Genomic DNA, 18,343 nt, shown 5'->3' with positions numbered 1-18,343 from the left:
TTTTTATATAAAGGGAAAACACAACATCATGGCAAATTACCTAAGTCGCAGAAGACTCAGGCAAGGAGATTGGATTCTCAATCAAACCATCTTCAACCAGATCACACTTCTATGGGGGCGCCCGGATATAGACATCTTCACCAGCAAAGAGAACAAAAAGAGTCACCAGCTTTGCTCCCTAAACCCCAGAGACAATCCGTACGTGGTGGACGCCCTTCTAATTCCATGGCGTTTCAACATAGCCTATGCCTTTCCTTCACTGAACTTGATCCCGATTGTTCTAAGGAAGATACGGGAGGACAGAGCTCGGGTAATCCTAATAGCGCCATTCTGGCCCAGGAGGCCGTGGTTTCCGTGGCTGAGGAAAATGTGTTTCCCAGCCTTGGATTCTTCCAGAACTCCCAGACCTTCTCTCCCAAGGTCCAATTTTCCATCCACGAGTGTCCAAATTACATCTGGCGGTGTGGAATTTGAAGGGACATTACTGAAAAGGAGGGGGTTTTCACAAGGTCTGATTAATACTTATAAGTAGGAAAGTTTCCACAACGAATATTTGTTAGAGTCTGGAAAAAAATCTTAACTATTTCAGGAGCAGAGATGGGTCAGAAAGTCAGTATTACTAAAGTTCTGGAGTTCCTGCAGAGGGGTCTGGAGATGGGACTAGCCACTAGCACTCTTAGAGTTCATGTATCAGCTTTAGGAGCTTTATATAATTGAAATTTAACTAACAATTACTGGGTTGCTAGATTTATCAAAGCAGCGGCTAGGTCAAGACCCATTGTTAAAGAAAAACTTGCCCTGTGGGACTTAAACTTGGTACTTATAGCTCTAACTGAACCCCCCTTTGAGCCTATTGATTCTGCTCCTATAAAAATCCTGTCTTTTAAAACGGCTCTTTTAGTTGCTTTCACATCAGCAAGAAGGGTTATTGACCTACAAGCCCTCTCTAGACAGCCTCCATACATTAAGTTTAGAGACGATAGAGTAGTATTAAGAATGGATCCTCTTTACCTTCCTAAGGTAGCGTCTAAATTCCACAGACTTCAGGAGATAAATCTCCCCACTTTTTGTCCTAATCCTAAAAATCAAAAAGAACTCAAACTCCATATATTAGATGTTAAAAGATGTCTACTCAAATATGTAACTTTAACAGACCCTTGGAAAAAAAATGGTTCTTTGTTCATATCCTTTCAGGAAGTCCGGAAAGGGTTTAGGGTGTCCAAAAACACCTTAGGTAGATGGGGTAGGGAAGGGATATCTTTGGCTTATTCAGCAGGTGGCCTTGAAGTCCTGGAAGGAATAAGAGCTCATTCCACTTGGGCCATGGCGACATCCTGGGCGGAAAGGTCGGAGGTGTCAATTGAGGATATATATAAGGTGGCCACATGGTCATCTCCGTCTACTTTCTTTAAGCATTATAGATTAGATCTGGGTGGCTCCTCCGATCTCACGTTTGGTAGAAGGGTGCTGGAAGCAGTAGTCCCTCCCTAAGACTCTTTTCTCTGTAAATCTTTCGTTAGTGCTGTCATGGCGACTGAATAAATACTCAAGCTACTTACCGGTAGCGGTGTTTTTCAGGAGCCCATGACAGCACTCCTATATTCCCTCCCTTTATGCTGGCATGGCTTATCACCACTTGTTTATATAAATTGTTAAGTTTAATCACAGGGTGCAATGTATAAATTATTTATGTGCTACTAACCAAGGAGGTCCTCTTATGCTCTGTAATCCAACTGATGTGGGAGAGAGGTGCCGCCCTTTTATCTCTGTAGGTTTCCTGTCTGTGAAGGGCGGATCCCCTCTCTCGTTAGTGCTGTCATGGGCTCCTGAAAAACACCGCTACCGGTAAGTAGCTTGAGTATTTCTGAGGCTGGTGACCCGGATAAACTTATCCTCAGAAGCAGAGATGACTCTTGGTCTTCCTTTCCTGGGGCGGTCCTCATGTGAGCCAGTTTCTTTGTAGCGCTTGATGGTTTTTGCCACTGCACTAGGGGACACTTTCGAAGTTTTCCCAATTTTTCGGACTGACTGACCTTCATTTCTTGATGAATGATGGCCACTCGTTTTTCTTTACTTAGCTGCTTTTTTCTTGCCATAATAGAAATTCTAACAGTCTATTCAATAGGACTGTCAGCTGTGTATCCACCAGACTTCTGCACAACACAACTGATGGTCCCAACACCATATATAAGGCAAGAAATCCCACTTATTAAACCTGACAGGGCACACCTGTGAAGTGAAAACCGTTCCCGGTGACTACCTCTTGAATCTCATCAAGAGAATGCCAAGAGTGTGCAAAGCAGTCATCAAAGCAAAAGGTGGCTACTTTGAAGAACCTAGAATATAAGACATAATTTCAGTTGTTTCACACTTCTTTAAGTATTTAATTCCATATGTGTTAATTCATAGTTTTGATGCCTTCAGTGTGAATGTACAATTTTTATATAATATGTTGCGAGACAGCGCTACCTGAGTACGTTGGGGGACACTCGCTTGGCAACGGGATTAAAGCACTCAGGCACGGTTTCTCACAAAAACAGTCTATTTGGTGTAGTTAGGCATCATAAACCACACCGTAGGCCATGTTGCACATCACATGTCTACACATAGTCCATAGCACTTTAACTCGGCGAACAGTTCATTAACATCAAAGGAACACTCAAACCACTGACAGTCTGTTCCAATGGCAGATATTTATCTGCCCATAATCCCCTTTATCTGCAGTTATCTTACAGGAGCTCCTGCTCCACACACTGACTCCTGTCAGTCCTGGATCCCAGGGAAGCTGCTGAATTGGGATCACTGTCCTTGTGACCAGGGCACTTCAGATAGTCCAAACCCACAGACGGAACTGTAGCTTCCCCAACACAGTAGCGATTATAGGCTCTGCAGATACGGCCTCTCCGTGCGCTATTCAGGAAGTCTAGTCCCAGGCACTTCCAACACACAGGCCCTCAGTCCATGGACTTACCATGTGCTTCCAGGAATCCAGGACATTCCAACACAGACCATCCAGAACTTTACACACTGACCATTCCGGTCCATACACTCTGAACATGTGATCCAAACCCTGGTCACATTATGTACCTGTAACCACCCCCATAGGTGGGAGGTATGTGTGTGGTTAGCCAGTCCCACCCAGCTCTCTGACTAACCTGGCAAGCCTCCCTTTTAACTATACAAATACTTGTGGGACTACAGGTCCCAGGACAACAATACTACAGACTTACAGCGCAGACTCCCTTTGCGACATATACCGGCCATTTACAATCATGCCAGACACTGTTTCATTCTCACCATTACAGTTACTCCTCCATGCGTATCCTGCACATGCAGCGTCCCCTGGCTGTCACATGGGTCGCTGCGTCAATATATATATGTAATATATTTTGTATATGTGTGTGTGTGTTGACAAATATTTCCATTGAAAATTATGTGTAAATGACAGAATTGCTTTATGTAAAGGCTCATGTTAAAAAAGCATTGCAAGCAGATAGCAATCGCACTTCATTTGGATGTAAATCGGATGCTAGTTGTGAATAATCAGCTTGTACTCGCACGACTGTCACATTACACTCGTGCGACTCTCGGCAGGGAGACGCGGACTGATTTTCCAAACGTTTAGTGTGACGCCGGCCAATAAAGCAGTGTTTCTCAACTCCAGTCCTCAAGACCCACTAACAGGTCATGTTATCAGGATTTTCTTAGTATTGCATAGGTGATAGAATTAATGCTTTAGCAGGTGATGAAATTATCACCTGTTCATTACTGAGGATATCCTGAAATCTTGACCTGTTGGTGGGTCTTGAGGACTGGAGTCAGGGCCGTATTTGCCTGCTCCAGCGATGCCTGGTCTCGGCGTCTGCAGCTCGTCCTGAATGAACGGTCAAGTGGTACCGCTCATTAAGGTCATGAATATGAGCATATTAATGGCCTTAATGAGCTGTATCACATGACCCCTCACGCAGGAAGAAGGTGCTGCGCCAGGAGTCGGGACAGAGCCAGAGGGATGTCGGCGCGGCCACGCGGTGTGGGACAGGTGAGTATGATGGACGCGGGGACATGGGAGGGGGGATGAAGGAGGACAGTAAGCCGTGCCATGCATGATGGGAGCGGGGGGTGGAGAGATGAGCCATGCATAAGGGGGGGGGATATGAGCCATGCATACAGGAGGGGGAATATGAGCCATGCATACAGGGGGGGGATATGAGCATGCATACAGGGGGGGGGATTATGAGCCATGCATACGGGGGGGGATATGAGCCATGCAAACGGGGGGTGGGGGAATATGAGCCATGCATACGGGGGGGGAATATAAGCCATGCATACAGAGGGGGGGAATATGAGCCATGCATACAGAGGGGGGGGGAATATGAGCCATGCATACGGGGGGAATATGAGCCATGCATACACGGGGGGGGGGGGGAGATATGAGCCATGTATACAGTGGGGGAATATGAGCCATGCATACGGGGGGTGGGGGAATATGAGCCATGCATACGGGGGGGGAATATAAGCCATGCATGCAGAGGGGGGGGAATATGAGCCATGCATACAGAGGGGGGGGGGAATATGAGCCATGCATACGGGGGGTAATATGAGCCATGCATACAGGGGGTGGAGATATGAGCCATGTATACAGTGGGGGAATATGAGCCATGCATATGGGGGGGGGAATATGAGCCATGCATACGGGGGATGGGGGAATATGAGCCATGCATACGGGGGGGAATATAAGCCATGCATACGGGGGGATATGAGTCATGCATATAGGGGGGAATATGAGCCATGCATACAGGAGGGGGAATATGAGCCATGCATACAGGAGGGGGAATATGAGCCATGCATACAGGAGGGGGAATATGAGCCATGCATACAGGAGGGGGAATATGAGCCATGCATACAGGAGGGGGAATATGAGCCATGCATACAGGGGGGGAATATGAGCCATGCATACGGGGGGGGGGAATATGAGCCATGCATACAGTGGGGGAATATGAGCCATGCATACAGGAGAGGGAATATGAGCCATGCATATGGGAGGGAAATGAGCCATGCATACGGGGGGGGGTGTCATTATACAGTATTGAGCATCATGTGGGATCATTATACATTATGGAGAACTGTGTGTGGCCATTATACAGTATTGAGCATCATGTGTGGCCGTTATACACTATGGAGCATTATGTGTGGCCAATGGCCATTATACAGTATGGAGCATCATGTGGCCGTTATACAGTATGGAGCATCATGTGTGGCCATTATACAGTGTTGAGCATTATGTGGGATCATTATACAGTATGGAGAACTGTGTGTGGCCATTATACAGTATGGAACACTGTGTGGCCATTATACATTATGGAGCATCATGTGTGGCCATTATACACTATGGAGCATCATGTGTGGCCATTATACAGTATTGCGCATCTTGTGTGGCCATTATACAGTATTGAGCATCATGTGTGGCCATTATACAGTATGGAGAACTGTGTGGTGGCCATTATACAGTATGGAGCATCATGTGTGGTGGCCGTTATACAGTATGGAGCATCATGTGTGGTATGGAGCATCATGTGTGGCCATTATACAGTATGGAGCACTGTGTGGCCATATTTTTTTTTGTTTATAATTATTGTATATAAAACAGTGTGATCAGCAGTGCTAAATGGCTGTGGTTGGGACGTGGATATGGGTGTGACTAGTTGTGAAATGGGTGTGATCAGAGGCGTGGCCTAAAATTTGCCGCGGCGCACTACGCGCGCCGCAAACTTTATGCCTCCTTCCCTTCCTCAAAAGTTGGGAGGTATGGTACCGCATTTGCCAGATCATGGCAAGTGCCGCAAATCCCATAGGGAATGAATGAGACCAAACGCAGTGTTGCCGTAAGTGATCCGTTACGTGGCACATGCAGAAAAACTGCCGGATCTGCTGCAAAAGGCGACTTTCACATCAGCGATTCTTGCCAAAGTCACTGCCGATAGTGTCATACTCACCAAAGGGGGAGGCAGCACTAAAAGTGCCTAGGGCAGCAGAAACTCTAAATACGGCCCTGACTGGAGTTGAGAAACACTGGCATCGAGGGATCATCCTTCAATGGATTTCCTTAGTATCCTGAAAACATGACCTGTTGGTGGCTCTTGAGGACCTGAGTTGGGGAACACTGCTCTGGATGCTGGATATAAGGAAAGCATGAGGCTAAACACACAGCAGCCTCACACTTTGTTTAGTGGCTGCAACGTCTACTGCACATTTTTTACTTTAAAAATAAACAAATTGCAGAAATGCATTGTTTTATTTCTATTCCACCCCCCCATAAAATGTTTTTCAATTTCTTAAATATATCCCAAACTGATGCCATTAGGAAATACGACTCATCTCACAAAAAACAAGCCCCTACTTTGATGTAAACATTTTAAAGTTATGACTTTTAGAAAATAATTTTACAAAAAAAATGCATAAAGAGTTAAACAATATAAAAGTTTTACTGAAATCTCTGAAGGCCTCAAGCATTTCACAAAGCAATGTGTATGGAGCCCACCAAATGTTTTGTTCCAAATGGGGTTTCCAAGAGGCAGTACTTCCTTTTCTAGTATTAATGCCATAGTACACCTTTATTTTTGCATATTCATTTGACAGGTTGTACTTTCCATTTAATATAAAAATATGGTTGGGTTTTTTGCTTATTCTTTTTTTTTTTTTTTTTTTTTGTTTACCACAGGAGGCTCAGATGGTATTGGCAAAGCCTATGCTGAGGAGTTGGCCAGGCATGGAGTGAACATAATCTTGTTAGGCCGCAGCATCCAAAAGCTTAAAAATGTATCTGAGGCCATAGCAGCAACCTACGGGGTGAAAACTCGTATCATAGTTGCCGATTTCAACAAGGGCCCTGAGGTCTTCCCATCCATTAAGGAGGCTCTGGTAGATGTAGATGTCGGGATTCTGGTGAACAATGCAGGAGTGCTTTATGATTATCCAGCCTGCCTCACTGAAGTTCCAGAAGAAAAAAGTCTTGAGATCATCAATGTCAACATTGTGGCGGCTGTAATGATGGTCTATGTGGTCCTGCCTGGTATGCTACAGCGGAAGAGGGGAGCAATAATCAACGTCTCCTCGATAACATCTTGGAAACCCGTTCCTCTGATGACGGTATATGCTGCTTCCAAGGTATATTTAATGCTGCATCTAAAACAAAAATATAAATTTTCTCCAGTAATGTATCACCAAGTTTACTTTGATTGTGAGAGCATCTGGAAATTCGCTGATTTCAGCAGCGTTATTTGTAAATATTCTGTAGGTTTGTAAAACTGAATAAAATCATACTGCTGTAAGGATTTTGACCTAAGGGCTTTTTCAGTAGGGTCTGCACTGAACCCCACCTCAAAAAGAGCTTGCAAAATCCTAAACAGGATGAACATATGTAGTGTAAAGTCAAAATGACTAGCTGTTCATATGTTCAGTCTTTTTGAGCTTCTTTCAAGGGCCTCACATTTGTAAAGACTCAGCAAACTTATAAGAAGTGAATTGTGTTTTCTTCAGGCGGTTTCCACTTGGAAGCCTTGCACCATGGTATAAGTATAATTTAAAATAAAAATGCCAGCAACAAGGCTGCCTCAAGACACAAAAGGACTCAAGTGTTCTTCCTCTTGCTAAACCAGGAGGGTGCGCCAGTGTCTAAAAGACATTGTGTACACATACTCTAAGAGTCCTGGAGTGCCCAAGGACTAGAGATGAGTGAATATTTCAATGTTTGGTTCAGATTATGATTGCAATATTTGCCGAACATATCCAAACGTCATTGGAGTCAATGGGAGTCTAAAACTAACGTGTACAAAACACCTTCAAATGGGCCCAAAACAGATGAGTACTGGCAGGCGCTGACTGGACTGGGTTTTAGACATAGGAGCACTGGCAGGTGCAATCTGTACTGGGTGTTGAACAGATGGGCTCTGGCAGCTGCGGGCTAAACTGGGTGTTAGACAGATGGGCATTGACAGGTGCAGGCTGGACCGGGTGTTAGCGGATCCCTGGCAGGTGCAGGCTGAACCAGCTGATGAATAAAAGAGCACAAATACAGTGGGTACAGAAAGTATTAATACCCCTTTAAATTTTTCACTCTTTGTTTCATTGCAGCCATTTGGCAAATTCAAAAAAGTTCATTTTTGTCACATTAATGTATACTCTGCACCCCAACTTGACTGAAAATAACACAAATGTAGTAGTTTTTGCAAATTTAATAAAAAAAGAAAAACTGAAATATCACATGGTAATAAGTATTCAGACCCTTTGCTTAGACACTCATATTTAAGTCACATGCTGTCCATTTCCTTGTGGTCCTCTTTGAGATGGTTCTCCTTTTTGGAGTCCAGCTGTGTTTAATTAAACTGATAGGACTTGATATGGAAAAGCACACACCTGTCTATTGTGATGCAGCGGTATGACCATACACAGTGAAACGGCAGTGACCCAAACAAGTTCAAACAAAACGTTCTTTTATTGTGTTACTTCACACAGTCAATCTAGTATACAGCTTCTTTATACAGTCCATTAATAATGCATGGCTACATGACGCAGTCAATACACAGGTCGAACTTCCCTCTGTCCATTTTCCCTGGGTGACCGCACGCCGGTAACAAGTCTCTGTACTCACTCAGCGCACTGCACTCTTTATACTCTGGAATACAGCCCAAGACGCAGGGTGTCAGTCTGTCTGGTTCCTTTAGCCTCTGTGCTGCTCCACACAGAGAGAGCTCTGCTGACAACTGCCCTGTCTGCTTCCAAGAACACACTTGACACACCTCCCCCACTACTACAGGGCTTTTTAATCAGTCACTGCTTCACTATTCTAATTACAGCCACACTTGTGTCGAGTACGCCCTCATGGCCTCACTATGCTTCCATGCACATTCTGCAGTGCACATACAGCGCACCCTAGCTGTAACAGGGGTCACTGCCTCACACTATATATGACCTAACAGTGCATGTCAGACCAAATGAGAATCATGAGATCAAAGGAACTGGCTAAGGAGCTCAGAGACAGAATTGTGGCAAGACACAGATCTGGCCAGGGTTACAAAAGAATTTCTGCAGTACTCAAGGTTCCCAAGAGCACAGTGGCCTCCATAATCCTTAAATGGAAGAAGTTTGGGACCACCAGAAGTCTTCCTAGACCTGGCCGTTCAGCCAAACTGAGCAATCGTGGGAGTAGAGCCTTGGTGAGTGAGGGAAAGAAGAACCCCAAGATCACTGTAGCTGAGCTCCAGAGATGCAGTAGGGAGATGGGAGAAAGTTCCACAAAGTCAACTATCACTGCAGCCCTCCACCAGTAGGGCCTTTATGACAGAGTAGCGCGACGGAAGCCTCTCCTCAGTGCAAGACATATGAAAGCCCGCATAGAGTTTGATGATAACACATGAAGGTCCCCCAGAATATGAGAAATAGGATTCTCTGGTCTGATGAGATGAAGATAGACCTTTTTGATGATAATTGTAAGAGGTATGTGTGGAGAAAACCAGGCACTGCTCATCACCTGCCCAATACAATCCCAACAGTGAAGCATTGTGGGGGCAGCATCTTGCTATGGGGGTGTTTTTCAGCTGCAGGGACAGGACGACTGGTTGTCATTGAAGGAAACATGAATGCGGCCAAGTACAGAGATATCTTGGATGAAAAACTCTTCCAGAGTGCTCTGGACTTCAGACTTGGCCGAAGGTTCACCTTCCAACAAGACAAAGACCCTAAGCACATGGCTAAAATAACAAAGGAGTGGCTTCAGAACAACTCTGTGACCATTCTTGACTGACCCAGCCAAAGCCCTGACCTAAGCCCAATTGAACATCTCTGGAGAGACCAAAAATTGGTGGTCCACCAAGGTTCACCATCCAACCTGATGCAGCTGGAGAGCATCTGAAAGGCAGAGGATCCCCAATTCTAGGTGTGAAAAACTTGTTGCATCATTCCCAAGAAGACTCATGGCTGTACTAGCTCAAAAGGGTGCTTCTACTCAAAACTGAGCAAAGGGTCTTAATACTTATGACCATGTGATATTTCAATTTTTCTTTTTTAATAAATTTGCAAACATTGCTACATTTCTCTTTATTTCAGTCAAGATGGGGTGCAGAGTGTAAATTAATGAGAAAAAATGAACTTTTTTGAATTGACAAATGGCTGCAATGAAACAGAGTGAAAAATTTAAAGGGGTATGAATCTTTCCGTACCCACTGTAGGTACAAGCAGACGGGTACAGGGTAGACAAGCAGATGGGTGGACCTGAGGAATCTGGCAACTAGCAAGCATGCAAGGCAATTTAACAACATTGCTCAGGCACCTCCATATTGGAAGAGGAGCCTTAAATAAAAAGTGTCACCCAGCTATTGGCTGGGGACACCTTAGGGTGATGCGCACGGTCCCTTTAAGAAGGAGGGAGCGCGTGCTCCCTAAGCATAGTGCCCGGGCCTACAACTGAACCTTGGGGGGACACAGACACATAGGGGGCGAGATGAGGAGGTGATGTATGAGTGGGTGACACTGAATGCCCTGTCAAAGGGCCAGGTCTGTAATGTGAAGAGATCAGAAAGTCTTTAGTAGAGGGAATAGTCCACTGTGTCAAAGGCATGTGCCAGGTCCAGGAGGAGGATGACAAACTGGTATCGCTTTGGTGGTTAGTAAGTCGTTGAAAACTTTAGTCAGGGCAGTTTCAGTGGAATAATGCAGTTGGAAGCCAGATTGTAAGCGGTCAAAGAGGAGAGGTGGGAGGGCAGTTCAAAATGGATGTTGTTCCAGTAGTTTGGAGTCCTAGGGGAGAAGTAAGATGGGGCAATAGCTAGACACAGAGGATGGGTCAAAGGAGGGCGTTTTGAGGATGGGTGTGATCGAGGTATGTTTAAATCATGCGGGGACGACACCAGTTGTTCGAAACAGGTTGAAGTGGGTTAGGCTTGGGATGAAGTCTGCGGTAAGTGTAGAGGATTGTACTCACTCAGCTGCGGTTTTGAGGTAGGCAAAGGAAGCGGTTTCATGAGAAAGTGTCTGGTCAGGTTTATTAGCTTCATAATCCTGTTTCAGCACAAGCAAACAAAGATAGCCGTCTCGGCACAAAGTGAAAACAAACTGAAAATAAATAGCCCATATAGTACTGTGGGTCCGCTCGCTCAGGTCAGGTTCGTGTCTTTAGCAACACACACTGGAGGTCTCCACACCTCCAGCCACAGACACTGAATGAGACACCCGGCCTCCATTTTATGTGCCAAACCATGCCCCTGGGGTTGGGATATGTGAGCATTTGAAAAAACTGACCGTCACATCCATACACAGACCAAGTGTGAACAGGTGCTAAACCTAGAGTCGCCAACTCCCATACATTCAAGCAAATAAGGTAGCACACTGTAGCGCTGAAACATGCAAACATGAAACATGAAAATTTAACTGCATTACTGCACTAGAAATATGAAAAATGAGAGCGTTTAGCGCATAAAAAAGGCCAATTTTATGAGTACCTGGTAGCCACTTTACGGCATCTCTCTTATACCAGGTCCTACGCTTTCCTTTCCTCACTGAGAATAAACGTCTCCATCTGAATGGGTGCCTATGAAAACCTCTTATGAGACTACTATTCTCTCTCTCTGTGGAGGGGTAATGCACCTGCTGCAATTCAAACACCTGTGACTAGGAGGCGGAGTGCTCGGTCAGAAGGCAAATTTATACATTTGAAAACCAGTTCAATATTCATCAGCAGCGCATCCATTGACACTTTACCCAGATGTAGAGGTTGAAAGTTAAGAGAGGCCACGAGAAGTGGCTAGAGATAGAAGCTAGGATTCAGTTTGGGAAGTGGGGCTACTGAAGTCTCCCAGGATAATGGTTGGCAATTCTGAGGACATGACGTGTGGCAGCAATGCATAAAAATGGTCAAGAATGTGAGTTGGTGAGCCTGGGGGACGCTATATGACCGCTATTCTGAGGGAGAGGGGATGGAAGACCCTGATGGTGTGAACCTCCAAAGAAGAGTGGTCCTATCAGCCCATGTTTATTTATTTTTTTAAAAACCGGATTGGTGGTGGCAGCGAAGAGTGTGGGGTTATCGTGGAGTTAGGAATGATCGTAAGGTGGTATATACACATATCCCATCTGTGTTGTAATGCGAAGGTGTATATGCCATACGCTCTTTATTAGTTTTCCAATAACTAATTATTGTGAACAGCCTGTGGCCTCCTTGGTTAGTCGTCGCCCAATCATGTAATTATCTGGACGATAGGGGCCAGCAGAAAGCTCATCGCTCCAAAGATCGCAGCGGGTGATTCTGCGTGACTCCAAGCCTGTGATTTGTCATAATTGGATGGCCAATCCAATCTGTTGTCCACGGAAATGCAGTCTTTCTGCCTTTTGGATACAGATGGTTTCCTAAAGCTGATAGTCATCGCAGTCCCACAGTACCAGTTGCCCAGTCTCCATTACTTCTCTAAGAAAGAAGTGCCTGCTCTGCACCAGCATGTCGCAGACAACATCACCCGTTCCTTGAAAACTCTGTGTGACAGGGTGCATTTCAACACTGACACCTGGACGAGCAAGCATGACCAGGGGTGTTACATCTCGCTGACTGGGCGCTGGGTGACTCTAATGCCCGTGCAGACGTGCAGGGAAGGGCTGCTCCCCAAGTCATAGAATCCCCAAGGCTTGCAGAGCTCTTGGGGATGGAGAAGTAAACCACAGCACACCATAAGATGGAGAATTAAACTATTAGAGAAAAAGAGTTGGAGAACTAAACAGCTAGGGTTGGAGAACGAAACAAATACACACCAGAACATGGAGAACTAAACTAATAGGCAACAGGGGTTGGAGAACTAAACTGCTAAACAGCTTGGGATGGAGAACTAAACTAGTACAAACCAGGAGATGGAGAACTAAAGTACTAGACACCAAGGTGTCAATAGACACAAAGTCTTGGAATCCCCAGGGCTTGCGGGACAAACCTCTGTATCTCATAATAATATTAAAAATAATCATCTTTATTTATATAGCGCCAACATATTTCACTGTGCTTTACAATTCAGCAGTTCATATACAACAGTCATGACAAAGTTAAAGATAATACAATAATTAATGCAAAGATAATGATAACCCTTCTCTTAACCCCTTCCCGACCCATGACGCCACGTAGGCGTCATGAAAACCCGTGCCAATCCGACCCATGACGCCTATGTGGCGTCATGGAATGATCGCGTCCCTGCAGATCGGGTGAAGGGGTTAACTCCTATTTTACCCGATCTGCAGGGAGAGGGGGAGTGGTACTTCAGCCCAGGGGGGGTGGCTTCACCCCCCCGTGGCTACGATCGCTCTGATTGGCTGTTGAAAGTGAAACTGCCAATCAGAGCGATTTGTAATATTTCACCTAAAAAAATGGTGAAATATTACAATCCAGCCATGGCCGATGCTGCAATATCATCGGCCATGGCTGGAAATACTGAAGTACCCCCCCCCACGCCCACCGATCGCCCCCCCCGTCCTCTGTTATGGGGTCCGGTCCCCTCCGTCCGCCTGCCGGCTCCCCCGTCCTCCTGTCCGCTCCCTCCTTGCCCAGACCCACCCCCCCTGTGCTCCGTTCCCCCCCCCCCGTGCTCCGATCCACCCCCCCACCACCCCTTCATACTTACCGATCCTCCCGGTGTCCGTCCGTCTCCTCGCTGGGCGCCGCCATGTTGGAAAATGGCGGGCGCATGCTCAGTGCGCCCGCCGAATCTGCCAGTCGGCAGATTCCTTACAGGTACATTTTGATCGCTGTGGTAGGTTCTATCACAGCGATCAAAATAAAAAAATAATAAATAACCCCCCCCCCCCTTTATCACCCCCATAGGGACAATAATAAAATAAAGAATTTTTTTTTTTTTTTTTTTTTCCTCTAGGGTTAGGATTAGAACTAGGGTTAGAACTAGGGGTAGGGTTAGGGGTAGGGTTAGGGTTACGGGTAGGGTAATTAGGGGTAGGGTTATGGCATGTGCACACAGAGCGGATCGGCCGTGGATCCGCAGCGGATCGGCCGCGGATCCGCAGCGGATCGGACGCGGATCCGCAGCGGATCGGCCGCGGATCCGCAGCGGATTGGCAGCGGATCCGCAGCGGATGGGCCGCGGATCGGCAGCGGATCCGCAGCGGATCGGCAGCGGATCCGCAGCGGATCGGCCGCGGATCCGCAGCGGATCGGCCGCGGATCCGCAGCGGATCGGCAGCGGATGGGCAGCGGATCCGCAGCGGATCGGCCGCGGATCCGCAGCGGATCGGCAGCGGATCCGCAGCGGATCGGCCGCGGATCCGCAGCGGATCCGCAGCGGATCCGCAGCGGATTGGCAGCGGATCCGCAGCGGATGGGCCGCGGATCGGCAGCGGATCCGCAGCAGATTGGCAGCGGATCCGCAGCGGATCCGCAGCGGATTGGCAGCGGATTGGCCGCGGATCCGCAGCGGATTGGCCGCGGATCCGCAGCGGATTGGCCGCGGATCCGCAGCGGATTGGCCGCTGCGAATTCGAAGCAGTTTTCCATCAGGTTTACAGTACCATGTACACCTAAGGAAAACCAAATCCGCTGTGCCCATGGTGCGGAAAATTCCGTGCAGAAACGCTGCGTTGTATTTTCCGCAGCATGTCAATTCTTTGTGCGGATTCCGCAACGTTTTACACCTGTTCCTCAATAGGAATCCGCAGGTGAAATCCGCACAAAAAAACACTGGAAATCTGCTGTAAATCCGCAGGTAAAACGCAGTGCCTTTTACCTGCAGATTTTTCAAAAATCGTGCGGAAAAATCTCACACGAATTCGCAACGTGGGCACATAGCCTTAGGGTTAGGGTTGGAATTAGAGTTAGGGTTGGAATTAGGGCTAGGGTTTGAAATAGGGTTAAGATTAGGCTTGTGGTTAGGGTTACGGATAGGGTTAGGGGTGTGTTGGGGTTACAGTTGTGGTTAGGGTTGGGATTAGGGCTACGGTTGGGATTAGGGTTAGGATTAGGGTTGGAATTAGGGTTACGGGTGTGTTGCGGTTAGGGTTGTGGTTAGGGGTGTGTTGGGGTTAGGTTTGTGATTAGGGTTATGGCTACAGTTGGGATTAGGATTAGGGGTGTGTTGGGGTTAGTGTTGAAGTTAGAATTGAGGGGTTTCCACTGTTTAGGCACATCAGGGGTCTCCAAACGCAACATGGCGCCACCATTGATTCCAGCCAATCTTGCATTCAAAAAGTCAAATGGTGCTCCCTCCCTTCCAAGCCCCGACGTGCGCCCAAACAGTGGTTTACCCCCACATTTTGGGTACCAGCGTACTCAGGACAAACTGGGCAACAACTGTTGGGGTCCAATTTCTCCTGTTACCCTTGCAAAAATAAAAAATTACTTGCTAAAACATAATTTTTGAGGAAAGAACAATTATTTTTTATTTTCACGGCTCTGCGTTATAAACTTCTGTGAAGCACTTGGGGGTTGAAAGTGCTCACCACACATCTAGATAAGTTCCTTCGGGGGTCTAGTTTCCAAAATGGGGTCACTTGTGGGGTGTTTCTACTGTTTAGGCACATCAGGGGCTCTGCAAATGCAATGTGACGCCCGCAGACCATTCCATCAAAGTCTGCATTTCAAATGTCACTACTTCCCTTCCGAGCCCTGACGTGCGCCCAAACAGTGGTTTACCCCCACATATGGGGTATCAGCATACTCACAACAAACTGGGCAACAAATATTGGGGTCCAAATTCTCCTGTTACCCTTGTGAAAATAAAAAATTGCTTGCTAAAACATCTTTTTTGAGGAAAGAAAAATGATTTTTTATTTTCACGGCTCTGCGTTGTAAACTTCTGTGAAGCACTTGGGGGTTGAACGTGCTCACCACACATCTAGATAAGTTCCTTGGGGCGTCTAGTTTCCAAAATGGGGTCACTTGTGGGGGGTTTCTACTGTTTAGGCATATCAGGGGCTCTGCAAACGTAACATGATGCCCGCAGACCATTCCATCAAAGTCTGCATTCCAAAACGTCACTACTTCCCTTCCGAGCCCCGGCATGTGCCCAAACAGTGGTTTACCCCCACATATGGGGTATCAGCATACTCACAACAAACTGGGCAACAAATATTGGGGTCCAAATTCTCCTGTTACCCTTGTGAAAATAAAAAATTGCTTGCTAAAACATCTTTTTTGAGGAAAGAAAAATGATTTTTTATTTTCACGGCTCTGCGTTGTAAACTTCTGTGAAGCACTTGGGGGTTGAACGTGCTCACCACACATCTAGATAAGTTCCTTGGGGCGTCTAGTTTCCAAAATGGGGTCACTTGTGGGGGGTTTCTACTGTTTAGGCACATCAGGGGCTCTGCAAACGCAACCTGATGCCCGCAGAGCATTCCATCAAAGTCTGCATTTCAAAACGTCACTACTTCCCTTCCGAACCCCGACGTGTGCCAAAACAGTGGTTTACCCCCACATATGGGGTATCAGCGTACTCAGGAGAAACTGGTCAACAACTTTTGGGGTCCAATTTCTCCTGTTACTCTTGCAAAAATAAAAAAATTCTGGGCTAAAAAATATTTTTGAGGAAAGGAAACACATTTTTTATTTTCACGGCTCTGCGTTATAAACTTCTGTGAAGCACTTGGGGGTTCAAAGTGCTCACCACACATCTAGATTAGTTCCTTGGGAGGTCTAGTTTCCAAAATGGGGTCACTTGTGCGGGAGCTCCAATGTTTAGGCACACAGGGGCTCTCCAAACGCGACATGGTGTCCGCTAATGATTGGAGCTAATTTTCCATTCAAAAAGCCAAATGGCGTGCCTTCCCTTCCGAGCCCTGCCGTGCGCCCAAACAGTGGTTTACCCCCACATATGGGGTATCACCGTACTCAGGACAAACTGGACAACAAAATTTGGGGTCCAATTTCTCCTATTACCCTTGGGAAAATAAAAAATTCTGGGCTAAAAATCATTTTTGAGGAAAGAAAAATTATTTTTTTATTTTCACGGCTCTGCGTTATAAACTTCTGTGAAGCACCTGGGGGTTCTAAGTGCTCACTATGCATCTAGATAAGTTCCTTGGGGGGTCTAGTTTCCAAAATGGGGTCACTTGTAGGGGAGCTCCAATGTTTAGGCACACAGGGGCTCTCCAAACGCGACATGGTGTCCGCTAACGATTGGAGCTAATTTTCCATTCAAAAAGTCAAATGGCACGCCTCCCCTTCCGAGCCTTGCCATGCACCCAAACAGTGGTTTACCCCCACATATGAGGTATCGGCATACTCAGGAGAAATTGCCCAACAAATTTTAGGATCCATTTTATCCTGTTGCCCATGTGAAAATGAAAGAATTGAGGCTAAAAGAAATTTTGTGTGAAAAAAAAGTACTTTTTCATTTTTGCGGATCAATTTGTGAAGCACCTGGGGGTTTAAAGTGCTCACTATGCCTCTAGATGAGTTCCTTGGGGGGTCTAGTTTCCAAAATGGGGTCACTTGTGGAGGAGCTCCAATGTTTAGGCACACAGGGGCTTTCCAAACGCGACATGGTGTCCGCTAACGATGGAGATAATTTTTCATTCAAAAAGTCAAATGGCGCTCCTTCCCTTCCGAGCCTTACCATGTGCCCAAACAGTGGTTTACCCCCACATGTGAGGTATTTGTGTACTCAGGAGAAATTGCCCAACAAAATTTAGGATCCATTTTATCCTGTTGCCCATGTGAAAATGAAAAAATTGAGGCTAAAATAATTTTTTTGTGAAAAAAAAGTACTTTTTCATTTTTACGGATCAATTTGTGAAGCACCTGGGGGTTTAAAGTGCTCACTATGCTTCTAGATAAGTTCCTTGGGGGGTCTAGTTTCCAAAATGGGGTCACTTGTGGGGGAGCTCCAATGTTTAGGCACACGGGGGCTCTCCAAACATGACATGGTGTCCGCTAAAGATTGGAGCCAATTTTTCATTCAAAAAGTCAAATGGCGCTCCTTCCCTTCCAAGCCCTGCCGTGCGCCCAAACAGTGGTTTACCCCCACATATGAGGTATCAGCGTACTCAGGACAAATTGGACAACAACGTTCGTGGTCCAGTTTCTCCTTTTACCGCTGGGAAAATAAAAAAATTGTTGCTAAAAGATCATTTTTGTGACTAAAAAGTTAAATGTTCATTTTTTACTTCCATGCTGCTTCTGCTGCTGTGAAACACCTGAAGGGTTAATAAACTTCTTGAATGTGGTTTTGAGCACCTTGAGGGGTGCAGTTTTTAGAATGGTGTCACTTTTGGGTATTTTCAGCCATATAGAACCCTCAAAATGACTTCAAATGTGAGGTGGTCCCTAAAAAAAATGGTTTTGTAAATTTTGTTGTAAAAATGAGAAATC

The 18,343-nt window shown here is 46.2% G+C and overlaps 1 protein-coding gene across 4 annotated transcripts in view; it reads left to right on the top strand.

The window, feature by feature from the left end:
* The window catches only part of LOC143807080 (hydroxysteroid dehydrogenase-like protein 1), a 153,565-nt gene that overhangs the window by 122,444 nt on the left and 12,778 nt on the right, over positions 1 to 18,343 (top strand). For all 4 annotated transcript variants that reach the window (XM_077288282.1, XM_077288284.1, XM_077288283.1 and 1 more), the window contains one exon: positions 6,719 to 7,164. In XM_077288282.1, coding sequence (XP_077144397.1) covers positions 6,719 to 7,164 — 446 coding nt within the window. The remainder of the gene's footprint in view (positions 1 to 6,718; positions 7,165 to 18,343) is intronic.

Source organism: Ranitomeya variabilis, chromosome 2, assembly GCF_051348905.1.
Source record: "Ranitomeya variabilis isolate aRanVar5 chromosome 2, aRanVar5.hap1, whole genome shotgun sequence".
In the NCBI taxonomy this organism is placed as follows: domain Eukaryota; kingdom Metazoa; phylum Chordata; class Amphibia; order Anura; family Dendrobatidae; genus Ranitomeya; species Ranitomeya variabilis.
Note: the sequence above shows the minus strand (reverse complement) of the source record. Positions and strands in the feature narration are given on the sequence as shown.